We start from the raw sequence: 18,193 nt of genomic DNA, 5'->3' as shown, positions 1-18,193 counted from the left end.
TTTCAGTAACATCACAAAACCGTGGAGCTGAAATCCTCTTAGGAAAGGCCTGTAGAACCCTAGAAACCGGGTTCCATACTACAGTCTTTAAAGGCTCTGAAGAAAACAATCTTAAATCCCTTCCATTTATGATTCTGAGGTTGTTAAACTCATGGGAAGTTAATAGTTTGATTTAAAAATGATTGTCAGCCAAAAGAGTCAGAAAATTTTATGCTGATTTTTTGGATTATTGACATTGATTACAACCTTGGAAAAAATGATCCCTTGTCTATAATGTCATGTATATGTTGTATAAAGTTCACAAATTGAGGACTTCTGATTAAGTGGTGCTGATTGGACTCACAGGAAACCACCTCAAATTTTCTTCAAGGCCTTCAAAACTGTCTAAAATTGTCTCTTTCTTCAGTAAGGTATAAGAACTGAGAATACTATCTAAGAAGGTCATCACTTTCTCAGGTTTAAATGAATCAACCATTCTCTGTAGTCAAAAAAGTTAGTTTTCTCACAGCAATTTACATCAATTATTAGACTACTTCTGAATCTTTAGATTTCTCTCATTATTGTGTCCTACCTCATTTTTAAAAATCGATGCCATAGTATAGGTCTGCCATTTGTGGCCTGTGTGAGATAGGATGTCTGCATCCTTTGAAGGAGCATAATGATGGAGCATAATAGTCAATGATGGAGCTGATACTGACTGAGTATACCAGCAGTTAGCCAGTACTGGCCTTGAACGCATCTGTGTTTGAAGTATAAATATATAGAAGAAATCAAATTAGGAACTGTGAAAAGAACTATAGAAGACAGAAGAAAATAGTTTAATATTAATGTTGTCAATTAAGTAGAAGAAAATCTTTCCATTAAAGGACAGTTGTTATGAGAAGTGTCTACTCGAAAATCAAAGCATAAATGACGTGACTTCAAGACAGTGCAAACACCAATGGGAAGAGAAACATGAAACTTATGAATTTGTGTACTTGTTAACAAAGTGTACAATAATGTGTTTCCATAATAATGCAAATATGTAATTTAAGGGACAATTTGCATAAAGAGGAATTTATTTATGGGTCAAATATTACTTAACCCAGGGACTACCTGTATGGATTTTATGAGAGTTCCACCTGTAAATAACAAGGTGCTCTCAAAGAGGTAACCAGTAAATTTGGCTAGATAATAAACAATAAGAATAGATCTTTCCTGATCTTAATAAAGACTTTTTGAGACAGCAAGTGAGCTCATTGTTTTCTTGACAAAATTAAAGAATGGATTTTAAAAGTTAACATATTGGGATTGCTGGGTTGAACAGGAATAAAGACACAGACTTACTAGAGAATGGACTTGAGGCTATGGGGAGGGGGAAGGGTAAACGGTGACAAAGCGATAAAGAGGCATGGATATATATACACTACCAAAAGTAAGGTAGTTAGCTAGTGGGAAGCAGCCGCATAGCACAGGGAGATCAGCTTGGTGCTTTGTGACCGCCTGGAGGGGTGGGATAGGGAGGGTGGGAGGGAGGGAGACGCAAGCAGGAAGAGATATGGGAATGTATGTGTATATATAACTGATTCATTTTGTTGTGAAGCTGAAACTAACATACCATTGTAAAGCAATTATACTCCAATAAAGATGTTAAAAAAAAAAAAAAAGTTAACATATTGGGGTAAAAAGTTTATATTTCAAAAGTTAAAGAGTTCTGTTAAGTATCCAGTTTCAAAAGATTTTACCAAAAATGAAATAAAAATCTGCTCTGAAGCTTTTTTCCTAAAATTACTCATGATCCTACAATAACTCCACAGCCTCTTCGGAGCTTTGCAGGGAAGATGTAGTGACCCAAGTAGTCTGTCTTTTGTAACAGTAGGAAGATATTCTAAGAAAATACAGAGTCTTAGAAAGTATACTCTTTACTTACTCTTTTTGAATAAATTATTTGTGATATGTTCTTGAACAACAGGAAAGGGAGTAAAAATTTAGAACTCTAAATTAAGGAAGTTGTAATAGGAGATTAGCTTTGAAACTTATTGAAATGATAGAAATAAGTCAAAATAATAAATATATTTACAAAATTAAATCTTAGAGTTTTTAAAAACTATGTCCATTTCAAATAGATTAGTGAGTTGGTTCTCCAGATTCATTAATAAAATATGGAAAAGGAGAATGATGGTGGGGGAAGTAATTGTTAAATTCTGCATCTTACATAAATGAAAAGCAAAATTTTAAAAAATGTCTTTCTGTAAAAACCTATACCTATATACTAATGTTTTTGAAAAACTTATTTGCTTTCTAATGGAATTAGAGATTATATGTGGTTATTACCAAAAAAAAGCAAGTTAACCAGAGTCGACATAGCAAATGAAGGAATGGAAAAAGTAAGCAACATCAAAAACAAAAAATATAGAATAAGATGACAAGTACAAACATTTAAAATTATTGTGACCATAAAGCTCAAATAGTTTTAAGTTTTCCGGTTTAAAGGCAGACTTTTGGATTTTAAATCCAATAATTTTCTGTTTATAACAGACATACCCCATGTTTTGAGAACAGATGCCTGCAAATTAAAAATGCTGATTTGGTGAATTGAAGCTTTTATCATTATGAAAAGACTTCTGTATCCTAATAATGCTGTTTGCTTTTAACTCTGTTTTGTCTAATATTAATATTGTGACATCAGCTTTCTTCTGGTTAAAATTTTCAAAGTGTACCTTTTACTATTCTTTTATTTGCAGACTTTCTCTATCCTTGTATTTTCAATTTTTTTGTTGTAAACAACATACAGTGGGATTTATCTTTTTCATTCTCTAGGGCACTCTGTGTTTTAACTGGAGCATTTGGTCCATTTATATTTAATGTAATTGCAGATATATTTGTGTTTATATCCATTATCTTATATTTTGTGCTTTCTATGTAGCCTCTTCTTTTTTTCTCCCTGTGCAGCTCTTTTTTTTTTTGTTCTGATTTCTGCCAAGATCTTCAGGTTTATTCTTTGAGAGAGATTTTCCTTGTGTCTGGCCTTTTGGGAAATACCAATCTAGGACTCACTTTTTGTTTCTTTAAGGAAAAGTTTAAAACATATGAAAGTATAGTAAACACATATATACCTATGATCTAGCCAACAATTATCGGAAGTTTTTTTCTCCTTATTTCACCTATTACCCTCCTCCCCAATCTTTTTTTAGTATCTCTAATACAGGAAGACTTTTGTTTTTAAAAATCTGCAAAAACCATTATTGCACTTAAAGAAATGTTTAAAATAATTTCTTGGCATCAAATAAAACAGTGTTCTCATTTCTTCAGTCATCTTATAAATGTGTTTTTATAGTTTGTTTGTCTGAATCAGTATCCTTCCAGAATTTACAGGTTGTATTTGGGTGTTATATCTCTTAGATTTTTAAAAAAATTTGTAATTGCTAGTTTGATCCAAAAGCTTGATTAAATTCTGATAATTTTTGAGAAGAGTCCTTCATAGCTGATGCTGTGTCCTTCCTGTTACATTATGTTTGGTGACATAAAATGTCTGCCTCTTTTCATGAGATTGACTCAGGTATTGTCAATCTGATGCATCCATTATAAAGTTCTCCATCACTTAATTGACGGTACCTATTCATAACTTTTCCAGAGTCATTATTTTATTTTACTAGGGCTTACAAAATGGTGATATTCAATTATTCCTTCTGCATTTATTAGCTATAATTCTGTGAAGAAGAATTTTGCCTCATTAACTATTTGGTTACTCTGAAATACAGTTTATACAGGAAAGACATGGCAAGTGTTTTATTTTTTTCCTTATTTACTAGTTTTCAGAATATTGTGTTGTTGCTCTAGCATCTTTCAAATATCATCAGTTTTTATTTAGTACAGATATATCTCGGATATATTATGAGTTCAGTTCCAGACCATCGCGATGAAGTGAATATCACAATAAATAAGTTCACAGGAATTTTTTGGTTTCCCAGAGCATGTAAACGTTATGTTTACACTTAAAAAAGTAAATGTGCAATAGGGTTTTGTCTAAAAAAAATTCACGTACCTTAATTTAAAAATACTTTATCACTAAAAAATGCTAACCATCATGTGAGCCTTCAGTGAGTTGTAATCTTTGGGCTGGTGGAGGGTCTTGCTTCAGTGTTGATGGCTGCTGAGTGATCAGGATGGTGATTGCTGCAGGTAGGGGTGGTAATGTGACAAAATAAGACAATGAAGTTTGCTACATTGATTGGCTCTTCCTTTCACGAGCCATTTCTCTGTAGCATGCAGCACTGTTTGGTATCATTTTATCCACAGTAGAACTTCTTTCAAAATTGTAGTTAATCCTTTCAAACCCTGTCCCTGCTTGATCAACTAAGTTTAATATTCTAAATCCTTTGCTGTCATTTCGACAGTCTTCACAGCATCTTCCCCAACAGTAGATTCCATCTCAAGAAACCACTTTCTCTGCTCATGCATAAGAAGCAACTCCTCATCCATTCAAGTTTTGTCATGAGATTGCAGCAGTCCAGTCACATCTCAGGCTCCACTTCTAGTTGTAGTTCTCCTGCTGTTTCCACCACATCTGCAGTGACTTCCTCCACTGACGAGTGAGTCCCTCCAAGTCATCCAGGAGGGTTGGAATCAACTTCTTCTGAACCCCTTTTAATGTTGATATGTGGACCTCTTCCCGTGAATCATGAATATTCTTAATGGCATCTAGAATGATGAATTCTTTCTGGAAGGTTTTCAATTGACTTTGCCCAGATTGACCAGAGGAGTCACTGTCTCTGGAAGCTATAGCCTTATGAAATGTATTTCTTAAATTGTAAGACTTGGAAGTGGAAATGACTCCTTGATCCGTGGGCGGCAGAATAGATGTTGTGTTACCAGGTGTGAAAATAACATGAATCCCACAGTCCACTACATCAGAGCTCTTGGGTGACCAGGTGCATTGTCAACAAGCAGTCACATTTTGAAAGGAATTTTTTTTTCTTAGCAGTAGGTCTCAACAGTGGGCTTAAAATATTCAGTAAGCCATGTTGTAAACAGACGTACTGTCATCCAGGCTTTGTTGTTCCATTTAGAGAGCACAGGCAGAGGAGATTTAGCCCTAGGATTTTCAGAATGGTGAATGAGCATTGGCTTCAAGTTAAGTCACCAGCTGCATCAGCCCTAACAAGAGAGTCAGCCTGTCCTTTGAAGCTTTGAAGCCCGGCATTGACTTCTCTCTAGCTATGAAAGTCCTAGACGGCATCTTCTAATAGAACACTATTTTGCCTATATTGAAAATCTGTTGTTCAGTGCAGCCACCTTCACGAATTATCTCAGACGGATCTTCTGGATAACTTGCTGCAGCTTCTCCATTAGCACGTGCTGCTTCCCCTTGCACTTTGTTGTTATGGAGACGGCTCCTTTCCTTCAGCCTCATGGACCAGCCTCTGCTGGCTTCAGACTTTGCTTCTGCAGCTTCCTCATCTCTCTCAGCCTTCAGGGAGTTAAAGAGAGTTAGAGCCTTGCTCTGGATTAGGCTTTGGCTTAAGGGAATGTTGTGGCTGGTTTGATCTTCTCTCCAGGCAACTAAAACTTTCTTCATATCAGCAATAAGGTCGTTTTGCTTTCTTATCATTCGTGCGTTCACTGGAGCAGCACTTTGAATTTCCTTCAAGGCTTTCCCTTTACATCCACAGTGTGGCTTCCTGTTTGGCACAAGAGGCCTAGTTTTCTGCCTCAGCTTTGAACATGCCTTCCTTACTAAGCTTAATCGTTTCTAGCTTTTAATTTCAAATGAGAAACAACCAACTCTCCCTTAAACTTGAACACTTAGAGGCCATTGTAGGTTTATTAATTGGCCTAATTTCAATATCGTGTGTCTCAGAGAATGGGGAGGCCCGCGGAGAGAGAGAGATGGGGGAATGGCTGGTCGGTAGAGCGGTCAGAACACACACAACATTTATTAAGTTCACTGTCTTATATGAGTGGTTTGTGGGGCCCCAAAACAATTACAAGAGTAGCGTCAAAAATCACTGATTTAATATGTAATAATTAAACACAAGTAATAATAATGTGTAACACATGTAATGAAAAAGTTTGAAATACTGTGAGAATTACCAAAATGTGACACTGAGACACGAAGTGAGCGAATGCTATTGAGAAAATCATGCCAATAGACTTGCTTGACACAGCGTTGCTAGAAACCTTCAGCTTGTAAAAAAACAAAATATTGGGTTAGCCAAAAAGTGCCTTCGGTTTTTAAGTAAAAATAAAAGACATATTTTTCATTTTCACCAAGAACTTTATTGAGCAACACATTCACCGTTTTGTTCCACCATCTTCTGCCATTTATCAGGCAACTTCATAATTCCATCTTCCCAAAACTTTTTATCTTTTTGAGAAAAGAACTGTTCTAGATGCCTTTTACAGTCTTCCAGGGAATTGAAATTTTTTGCATTAAGAGAATTCTGTAAAGACCGAAATAAATGGAAATACAAAGGTGCAATGTCTGGTGAATACAGTGGATGAATCAGAACTTCCCAGCCAGGCTATAACAGTTTTTGCCTGGTCATCAAAGAAACATGCGGTCTTGTATTATCGTGATGGAAGATTATGCGTTTTCTGTTGACTAATTCTGGACGCTTTTCGTCAAGTGCTGCTTTCACTTGGTCTAATTGGGAGCAGTACTTGTTGGAATTAATCGTTTGGTTTTCTGGAAGGAGCCCCTTCCAATCCCACCATATATACACCATCACCTTCTTTGGATGAAGACCGGCCGTTGATGTGATTGGTGGTGGTTCATTTTGCTTGCCCTCTGCTCTATTCCATTCCACATTATAGTACAGTATCCACTTTTCATCGCCCATCACAATATGTTTTAAAAATAGAACATTTTCATTATATTTAAGTAGAGAATAGCATGCAGAAATATGGTCAAGGAGGTTGTTTCGCTTAACTCATGTGGAACCCAAAGATCAAAGCCATTAACATAACCAAGCTGGTGCACATGATTTTCAGCACCTGATTTGGATATTTTGCATATGTCGGCTGTCTCCCGCTGGTATAACGTTGGTTGTTCTCAATTAATGTCTTGATTTGATCACTATCAACTTCAACTGGTCTGCCCAACCGTGGAGCATCATCCAGTGAGAAATCTCCAGCACAAAAGTGTGCAAACCACTTTTGACACGTTCTGTCAGTCACAGCACCTTCTCCATACACTGCACAAATCTTTTTGTGCGTTTCAGTTGCGTTTTTACCTTTCTTGAAATAATAAAGCACAATATGCTGAAAATGTTGCTTTTTTTCTTCCATCTTCAATATTAAAAAGGCTGCACAAAAATTCACCAATTTTGATAAGTCTTTTTTTAAATGCATGCTGATACGACAGCTGTCACATACAGTCTAATAAAATTGTTTTGAATGAAGTTAAAGACAACCAAGGGCTGCTAGAGCCATCTTATGGGAAAAAACCGAGCGAACCTTTTGGCCACCCCAATACCTTTGAATAAAGTGTGATAAAAAGTTATGCCTATACCAATATGAACTCATGGATTTTTAATGTATCTGATGGTAATTCTGCATCATTAGTCTTCTTGATGTTCAGAGAGAGCCTTGTAGGTTGATTTCTGTGAACTTCTCATGGAGTGATCCAGGCAGTATTTGAGAGCTTCCGTGTTTCCTACTGTGACTAGCTTTTCCAGTTTCTAGTATATTCCCTGCTCTAGATTCGGAATCAGCCAACGGGCTCTAGTTCCTTGTAGTAGGAAATAGTGTTTAGAGATTGTAATATATGTGTTAAAGATACACATTTTTATTGAGTCATTGCTTCTAGGCCTCCTCAGTTGACAGAGATAGAAAATACATTTTTTAAAGAAAAAGACATGATAAATTTTTACTATTTTCCTATTCTAATTTTAGATTACAAGGATTTTACTTTTTTAATTTTATATTTATCTCTTTTCATTTACACTGAAAATCTTGGTTCCTAATAACATGATTACTTAACTTGCTTTATTCATGTGTGTGCAAGTATGTCTAAGATAATTTCAAAATAATAGCACCACCAACAAGACTATAAATGTTGTTTAAAGCTTCTTTGGGGTTCTCTTTTATTGTAGGATATATCCCATGAGGAATAGGCACTTAAAGTACTATGTTTTAAAAATCACTTGAAAGAACTTTGTGAAATTGCAGTTAAGAAGGTACACATTAAGTTCAGTTGTTTTAGGGTGGTTTAGGGGATTGCTTTTTTTTAATTTATTTTGTTATATAAAAATATTTTGTGGTTCCAAAATCAAAACTCTGAACTCTGAAGTACATACATTGAGAGAGGCCTTGTTTTCATCCTGGTCCCTTCTCCTGACCTCCATTCCCCCACCTATAGGTAACCATTTTTTTTTTTTATTAGTTTTGTGTATATCCTTCCCTTTTATTACTTTTTTTAAAAGGCAAAAAATATATATAATCATATCCTTTCTTCTTACACAAAGTTAGCATAGTACACATGTTCCATGCTTGCTTTTGTTGGTAAAAAATGTATCTTAGAGATCACTCCTTTGCAGTACGTATAGATATACTAAATACAGATATGTAAGTATAGGTATACTAAAATATATATATAAAAGATTACTTTTTATAACCATGTGGTACTGCATTGTATAGTTGCACCATAGTTTATTCAGCCAGTCCCTTAATGATGGACATTTTGCTTTTTTCTTGAGTTTTCCTGTTGCAGTTAAGTCTGCAATGAATAGCCTTGTGCTACCTCATTGAATATTTTTGCTAAAGTATCTTTGGGAAATAGTCTTAAAAGTGGGATGCTAGGTCAAAGAGTAAATGTCTATGTGTTTTTGCTCCTTATTGCTAAATTCCCCTCCATATGGCGTTGCACAATTTTACCTCACCAGCAGTACAGAAGAATTTCTTTTTGCCCAGAGCCTCACCAGCAGAGTATTTTGTCAAACTGCTGGTTTTCTTTCGATGTGACAGATGAGGAAGGATAGCCCATTATAGTTTTAATTTGTAGTTTTTAAAATTATAAGTAAGATTGAAAATTTTTTCTTGTATTTAAGAGACATTTGCAGTTCTTTTTTGGTGTACTGTTTATAAATTTTCTTTTTCATTTTTTTAGGTTAATTGGCCTTTTTCTTCTCAATTTTTAGATGCTCTTTATATATTAGGAATATAACCCAGGCTTTTAAAGCCGAAAGTAAGGTTTGTCAGAATGGATCAGCAGATGCCTGCAGGACAAAAGCAGCTTCATTGCGTTGTCTACCTGACTGATTTTGTTTGATAATTCCATACTATTTTGTTACTTCAATAATTTTATAAAGATATATTTTTATACTTTATTTGGCTGTTTTAGTTGTTTTTTTAGCAAGAAGTTGTTCTGAATAACCTAGCTCACCACAGCCCTTAGAAAAGGAAATATTTTATCCTTTGCTTTTAAAATTTTATCTCTTATTTGATATTTTACATAAAAAAAGTTAACATATGCACATTTGAAAGTTTTGTTCATTTTTGAAGATTTATACCTTTAAAGTATCATTAATTTTAATTAAAAAATATATTTACAGTCATAATAGACTGCTTTTATAAATGCAAAGTGAACATCACTTAAAATAATGTAGGTAATTACTTCCAGTGGTTTGTTTCTCCTGTATCTCTAGAACTTAGCCCAGTGGCGAAACATAGGTGGGTCCTCAATAAGTCATGAATTAATGCTACGTGTATGTATATGTATACACACGCACATTTATTTATTTTTTAATATGTTGAACCGTATGTTTTAGGCACTTTTTTTTTTCATTTATTTATTTTTGGCTTCATTGGGTCTTTGTTGCTGTACGCGGGCTTTCTCTAGTTGCAGCAAGCAGGGGCTACTCTTTGTTGCAGTGCGTGGGCTTCTAATTCCGGTGGCTTCTCTTGTTGCGGAGCACAGGCTCTAGGCACGTGGGCTGCAGTAGTTGTGGCACACGGGCTCAGTAGCTGTGGCTCGTGGGCTGTAGAGCGCAGCCTCAGTAGTTGTGGCACACGGGCTTAGGTGTTCTGCGGCATGTGGAATCTTCCCAGACCAGGGATTGAACCCGTGTCCCCTGCATTGGCAGGCGGATTCTTAACCACTGCGCCACCAAGGAAGTCCCACATACACATTTAAATTCAGGGAGTTTTAAATTAGGATACTCTAACAGTATACAGTAAATGCAGAGTGTTGTTTAAATGTCTCTGAATTTATGTGTGCAAATCATTATATTAGGATTGAGGGTGTACACTTACAAATAGGACATAGTTCTTGTGCTTAAGAAGTTTAAAATGAAGTGTCTATCAGTTGCTTATTCTTAAGGTCTTATACCACATACCTGAATATTTTAAAATAGCAATATTTCACTTAATCTTTAATTAAAATTAAAACTTTGCTCTCCTTTGGTCCCAAGGCTCCTGCTCTTTCCACTTTGATTTTTCTTCTCAGTCATCTCACATCTTCAAGGTGACCTCATCTTAATCTCAACTAAGCATCTATCTCTGTGGAGTTTTGCCATGTCTCTTTAAGGCCAAATTATGATTTTAAAGGTTCTAAATTGAATTGGCTACTGTTTCATTCACTCTTTAATTCGGGCTTTGTGATCTGACCATATGTTCTCTTCAAGGCCACACCTTCCTAGAAATAATAGTAATAAATATATTTATATATTTTAATCTTTGTATTATTTACAAATGTAATATTTAAACTATCATCTAGGAAATTATTAAAGAGAAATAAAGACTAAATATTCAGCTCCCTAGGGTCCATCTAAAGTCATCCCTGATTTATAATCTTCATTTAGCTTTTAGTAACCCTCTGTGTGTGTACACGTGTGTGTGTGTGTGTGTGTGTACAAAGATACATGTATCCTCCATTACATACACAAACTAGTAGTGTAATGATGTTAAAACACAAGCATATTATAATACTTTTATCTCATAATTTTTTCTGTTTAAACTGATATTGTTAATGACTGGTAGATTTTTTTTAATATATTTTTTTCTTAATTTTGTAGAATAAATAAGCAAGTAAAAGTGCATAAACTAAACAGAATAGTTATGACCTTGAAAAAATACTGAATTCTTTAAACCAAATACATATCTTATAGTATGAAACTAATTTTTTTAAAACTGTCTACTATTAATCCTGTATTTTCTCAAAATTATGCTTAAGAATAATTTATTATCTTTTAAAAGAAAAAAATGAATAAATCAAATAAAGCAGTGAAACTCTTAGAATCGTTAGTAACTCCTATGGTTGCTATGCATTCTCTCATTTAAAGTAAGATTGTTTCTCTTGTCTGTCTTTACACACGCCTGTTTCCCTTTGGGTTTTATGCCATGCTAGTATTTGATCTGTGTGTGGATCTGATACACTGTTTCCCACCAGCAGTAAATACTGTGGGAGACTGATAGAAGCAGACCAACTTTATTTTTTAATACATATAGATATATAGAAATTGCGGCATTGCATATTTTTAAATGTTTTGAAGTGACTTCTTTGTCTCTTTTGCTTTAGTTTTTACCAGATTCGTGCATCTATGAAAATTCCACCAAGAGTTCCCCACAGAGTAGAAGCTAGTTTGTTACATGCAGCAGGTAAGCCAAGGAATATTTTCAACTGTTTTTAAAAAATGTGAAGCAACATTATAATGACCAATAATAAATTTCATAATTATTTTTATCTTTTAATTACAAATATAAGATGCCAAAGAGCATCATTCTCATACCTCTTATAAAAAATATATTTGAGGCCTCAGTAAAACAGGTTTGGTTATAGGTTCCTTGTCTCCCTCTTAGGTTTCTTACGATGAGTGAATAAAAGAAAGTATGTGAAATTTCCATGAAACCAAACATAAGTGGGGGTAGTATCATTTATATCATGTAATCTATAAATTTAACAAATACACAGTGAATGTGGACACATAATTTGACATATGATCACAAAGGTGTTTTATGATAAAGTTTTATAGTATGCGTTTTGAGAATATTTTTCAACCACTTTTTTTTTCTGGTTGATTAATTAGAAAACAAAGGGCCAGAAAGCATAAAATAGACATGTTATAGCAGCTCTCTTATTACTCATATTCTGAGGAGACACACCAGCATTAAAGGATTGGTGTCCCTGACATAATCATTGGGCATTTTTTCAGCTTTCCTGATACAGTATACTCTGTTTCAGTCTAAGCAGTTAGAAAACGAAATGGTTAATGAAACGTACTAGAGAGTTATCATATATTTCTAATATGAATTACTAGTTTTCAAAGCATCACAAAATAATAAGTGTACCTAACATTAAAGCTATGTTGAGCACAGTTCAGTTCATTTTTGAAATTTAAAAATGTATTCTGGGAATTTGAAGTGTTGAGGATTATCTTTCTTAGCATACTATGGATACCAAACTGCTGGTTAATGTTAAAGTTTAATGAATTGTACGTAATGGAGAGCTTACTCTTTCTGAAGACTGTCAAAATGCTCAGGGAGGCCTATTGCTTATGACCAAAAATATGTACCTTTCTTCTTTTCAAAATTAATTTTCTTCTTGGGCTGATGTACATGTTGGAGTATACATTTATTGTCAATAGGTCTTTTGTAAGTCTACTTTCTAGGAAACAGGTTAAAACAACTAATGTTACAGGACAGATTGGTACTGCCTTTCTTTGACCTTAATCAGCAGACTAAATGTCCTGCTCTGTTGTATCTCCTAAAGTTGCCAGTTGGAAAATACTGTAGAAAAACTTCTTTTTTCTGGACTACCTTTTTATTTATATATATTTTCAGCCTTATAGAGGAATAATTGACAAATATCATTTTATATATTTAAAGTGTACAATGTGATTTGTTATACACATACATTGTACAGTACATATACATATGTGATTTGTTATACAGATACGATGTGAAAAAATTGCCATGGTCAAGATAATTAACACATCTCTCACTTCACATAGTTAGTTGTTTTGTGTGTTTGTGGGAAAGAAGGCCGAAGACTTATTCTTAACAAATTTCAAGTATACAGTACTTTATTACTAACTATAGTCATCATGCTGTGCGTTAGATCTGCAGAACTTATTTTTCTTATAACTAAAAGTTTGTACCCTTTGACCTACATCTCCCCATTTCTCCCACACCCCAGCCCCTGGCAACTACCATTCGACTCTCTGTTTCTATGAAACTGACATTTTTGTTTTGTTTCCACATGTAAGTGATAACATCCAGTATTTGTCTTTCTGTGTCTGACTTATTTCATGCAGCTTAATGCCCTCCAGGTTCATCCATGTTGCTGCAAATGACAGGATTTCCATCTTTTTTATGGCTGAATAGTATTCCATTGTTTAAAGAAGCACTGCATTTTCTTTATCCATTCATCCACTGACAGACACTTGGGTTATTTCCATGTCTTGGCTATTGTGAATGATGCTGCAATGAAAATGGGAGTGCAGAATTTTCTTTTAGATACTGATTTCATTTCTTTCAAATATATATTCAGGAGTAGGATTGCTGGATCATTTGGAGGTTCTATTTTCAATTTTTTGAGGCTCCTCCATACTGTTTGCCATAGTGACTGCACCAATTTACATTCTCCCCAACAGTGCGCAAGTGTTCCCTTTTCTCCACATCCTGGCCAACATTTGTTATCTCTTGACGTTTTCATGATAGGTATTCTGACAGATGTGAAGTGGTTATCTCTTTGTGCTTTTGATTTGCATTTCCCTGATGATTAGTGATGTTGAGCACCGTTTCATGTACCCGTTGGCAATTTGTATGTCTTCTTTGCCAAAAAGTGTCTGTTCGGTTCCTCTGCCTATTCTAAAATCAGATTTTTTTTTGCTATTGAGTTGTTTGGTTCTTTATATATTTTGGATATTATCCTCTATCAGATATATGATTGGCAAATATTTTCTCCCAATCAGTAGGTTGCTTTTTCTTTTGTTGGTGGTGTCCTCTGCTGTGCAGAAGCCTTGTAGTTTAATGTAGTCCCACCTGTCTATTTTTGCCTTTGCTTTGGTGTCAAATCCAAATAATCGTTGCCAAGACCAATGTCAAGGAGCTTTTCCCCTTTGTTTTCTTCTAGGAGCTTTGTGGTTTCAGGTCTCAAATTTAAGTCTAATCCATTTTGAGTTAATTTTTGTGAGTGATATATAATAGGGGTCCAGTTTGATTCTTTTGAATGTGAATGTCCAGTTTTCCCAGCACCACTTTTCAAAGAGACTTTCTTCTCCTTATTATGTGTTCTTGGTGCCTTGTCAGGTATTAGTTGACCATATGTGGTGGGCTGATTTCTGGGCTCTCTTTTTTGTGCCATTGATCTATGTGCCTGTTTTTATGCCAATAGCATACTGTTTTGATTACTATAGCCTTGCAATGTAGTTTGAAATCAAGAAGTGTGATGCCTCCAGCTTTGTTCTTTCATTCTCAAGATTGCTATGGCTATTCAGGAACTTTTGTGGTCTCGTACAAATCTTAGGATAATTTTTTCTATTTCTGTGAAAAATACCATTGGAATTTTGATAGAGATTATATTGAATTTGTAGATCACTTCAGGTAGTATGGATATTTTAGCAATATTCATTCTTCCAATCCAAGAACACAGGTTATCTTTCCATTTATTTGTGTCTTCTTCAGTTTCTTTCCCCAGTGTCTTATAGTTTTCAGTGTACAGGTCTTTCATCTCCTCTGGTTAAATTTGTTCCTAAGTATTTTATTGCTTTTCATGCTATTGTAAATGGGATTTTCTTCTTGATTTCTCTTTCAAGCAGTCCATTGTTAAGTGTATAGAAATGCAACTGATTTTTATATGTTGATTCTGTGTCCTGCAACTTTATTAAATTCATTGATTAATTCTAACAGCTTTTTGGTGGAGACTTTAGGGTTTTTATGTGTAAGATCATGTCATCTGCATACAGAGATGATTATAATTCTTCCTTTAAATTCTTTAATTTAATTAAAGAATTTAATTCTTCCTATTTGGATGCCTTTAATTTCCTTTTTTTGCCAGTTTGTTGTGGCTAGGACTTCTAGTACTGTGTTGAACAGGAGTGGTAAGAGTGGGCATCCTTTTCTTGTTCCTGACTTGAGAGGAACACTTTGAACTTTTTACCACTGAGGATTTGTTAGCTGTGGGCTTGTCATAAACGGCCTTTATTATGTTGAGGTACATTCCTTCTGTACCTAATTTATTGAGAGTTTTTATCATGAAAGTATGTTGAGTTTTGTCAAATTATTCTTCTGCATCTGTTGAGATGATCATATGATTCTTATCCTTCATTTAATCCTTCATTTATCTTCATTTCGTTAATGTGGTATATCACGTTTATTGATTTGCATATGTCAAACCATCCTTGCATCCCAGGGATAAATCCCACTTGATCATAGTGTTTGATCCTTTTAATGTGCTCTTGAATTTGGTTTGCTAGTATTTTGTTGAGGATTTTTGCATCTATGTTCATCAGAGCTATGGTACACAAAGATATCAACACTTTTACAAATGCAGTGGTGCTGAATGAACTGTGAGACGTGCTGCTTTTCCTGCCCAAGACCATCCCCAGCTTGGCTACCTTTTATGTGTGTCATGTTCCACAGCTTCTGAACCACCCTCTGAAACCTCCCTGGGAATGTAAATCTGGCATCCCAATTGTATTTCCTGCCAGTATACCCCAGAGTAGCCTATGGTGTTGAATGTTTAAGTTTGTATGAAAATTATAGAGAATAATGGTTGATGGAATGTCATGACTTATTAGAGGCTCACAGATATAGTAGATCCAAAATAATGTTCAGGTGAGTTTCCTCACCAGCAATCTGAAAAACAAAGAGCAAAGAAAGGCAGCCAGTTTATTCCAATCTAAGAGGTATTGGTTCCTTTCTCTTTTTATGTCTTTCCTCCCCCAAGATTTGTTTCATTTTAAAATGATATTTAAGAGTTCCTGGAGTATGTGTACCTTTTTAGTATTAGTACATTTGTTAGGAAAAAGTATCCTTCCAAAATTTTTCTGCCTCCAGAAATTACTCCTATGTATTTGGCTGACTTTGTTTTAATAAATATATATCACTGATTTCTAGACTCATCCTTGCTAACAACATAAATATGTTTAAGTCTCTTTTCGCTTCTGTTCCTTAACAGTTCACGTTTCCTTCCAAGGGCTTGAATTTTCTCTGTACTTTTTGTTACATACCCTATTTTTATTCTAATTTAGATTTGTGCTTCCATCTCAAGACCTTTTCTTTCCAGCTCTATATTTTACCATATATCTTACACCAGGTGAATATTTCTGGAAAACTTTTAAGAAGAAGAGAAAAAAATGATGATTTTGTCTGTGAGTTGCAGTAGGCAGGTTAGATGGTTTGGGAATTAGATGGTGTTATACAGCTTATTGCAACATGTTTAAATTATTTCCAGCACAAGATTGTGCTGACAGTGAGAGGCTTGAGTCAGGACATAGCTGTCATCTTATAATAACATCAGTCATGAGAGACAGTGAGTATTTATGGGGCTGTTGAAAATGGAATAACAACAGTGCATTCAGAGATTTCTACAACAGAGAAGTCATTGCCGGTTCTGGGAAGCTGGCTCCAGTTTGAAATGTTAGAAGACTATGTACAATTTTGATAAAAAGTCAAGAACAACTCGCCATTTCTAATAGTGATAGTAGTTTTTAAAAAGAAACGTATACTGTTTTATTTGATTTTTCGTATCTATCCATCCCTTTTCTCTGAAAAAAATATTTTTATGCAAATAATACCAGCAAAGAGTTAAAAGATCCATTAGTCCAGAAAGATTAGTAGTGAAAACCATAGCTCTTTCTCTGGATTCACCGCTTTTAACTGTTTCTGTAGCCCTGATGGTTCCCCTACATGGACATTCCACGTCCTGTGACAATTTATGTCACACCACTTCCTCCCTCTCCCCCTGTTTTTTAAGAGGTACCATTATTCTCACATTTCTCTTTGATCATTACTGGAGCTTCAAATGAAATATTTAAAGCTCTGTTTCTTATTTCAGCACATATGACAGACCCCTCATTTTCTAAAGTAAGGATATAAACAATCTTACCTCTTTTTTCAAATTTTCTCTTTCCCTCCACTTCCCAACCTGTTGGACATATCCTTTGTTTTATATCATCAAGATTGCTAACATTCATATTCGGATTTGTAACTGTAGTTAAATCTTGTGTTTTTTGTCTATGGGTTTATTCCAAATGTTGAAAACAAGTAAACAGCATTTACATTTCCATGGTAACACAAGAGGAAAAGGGTTTATAAAATTGAAATGACTATCCAACATAAAGAAGGAGGATCTTAAGTTTCTGGCAAGACAAGGCAAGTCTAGTTCTCGTTTTGATATTGATCTGGGTCACCTATGAAATCGAGATAGCTATAGGTATATCTTAGGTATTTTAGTAGTTGTAGAGTCAAAGGTGCAGCTTTGTTGTGGTTAACAAAGTAATTCCTTGGAATCAGGATGCCAGCTTCCTTTTATGTTACCCTGGAAAACTCACTTAACCTCTGCGAGCTTCAGTTTCTTATCTGTGAAATGTGTAACCTGCTTTACAATAAGTGAAAGTTCATAGCAAACTGTAAAGGGCCATATACATTAGGATATTGTTATTGGGCTTCTAGTAATACAAGAAAGAATAAGAAGCAGTCAAGTTTGACTCATTTACTATGCCATTTGTGAACCATTTAATGTTGTAAAGAGCTGAAACTTATATTATTAATTGGATGTTTTCCTATGATTTATGTAATTCTTTTATGCAACATAGTAATTAAGCACATAGGATAACATCTCATGTTAATAAGTAAATCTAAATTTTTTTTAAAACATCAATAAAACCATTTCTTGGACAAGAAGCATGAACCAGGATGACCAAGGGCAAGAGGGGAAAACCGAAGGGAGGAAGAGACCTCAGAAAAGTCCCTGGACTTTATAACTTATTACAGAAATCTGGGTACCTGGGCTTCCATTTCTATTCATATAAAGCTCGTGTAATCTGCACAGAGTATTTGAATTTAGACATAACTAGTTTCAAGTCTTGTTCTGCTGTTTACTAGCTTTATGGTCTTAAACAAATTATTCAGTTTCTCTGAGCCTTTCCTAATCAGTGAAATGGAAATAATCCCTGTTTCACAGTGTGTTTTTTGAAAATTAAGTGAGAAAATTGGGTCAAGAGGCCCGGTGTAGTGCTCAGTAAATAGTGGGTACTTTGTCCTGGCTTCC

At 34.8% G+C, this 18,193-nt stretch overlaps 1 protein-coding gene across 14 annotated transcripts in view; it reads left to right on the top strand.

The window, feature by feature from the left end:
• FAM135A (family with sequence similarity 135 member A) overlaps positions 1-18,193 on the top strand; it is a 123,645-nt gene that overhangs the window by 22,154 nt on the left and 83,298 nt on the right. For all 14 annotated transcript variants that reach the window (XR_004483458.2, XM_033428700.2, XM_033428701.2 and 11 more), the window contains one exon: positions 11,498-11,577. Coding sequence is in view for 13 of the 14 variants with exons in the window: in XM_033428700.2 (XP_033284591.1) it covers positions 11,498-11,577 (80 nt within the window). In the remaining variant the exon portion in view is untranslated. The remainder of the gene's footprint in view (positions 1-11,497; positions 11,578-18,193) is intronic.

The sequence above is a fragment of the Orcinus orca genome, chromosome 12 (genome assembly GCF_937001465.1).
Source record: "Orcinus orca chromosome 12, mOrcOrc1.1, whole genome shotgun sequence".
Lineage (NCBI taxonomy): Eukaryota > Metazoa > Chordata > Mammalia > Artiodactyla > Delphinidae > Orcinus > Orcinus orca.
This window is presented reverse-complemented; position numbering and strand designations above follow the sequence as displayed.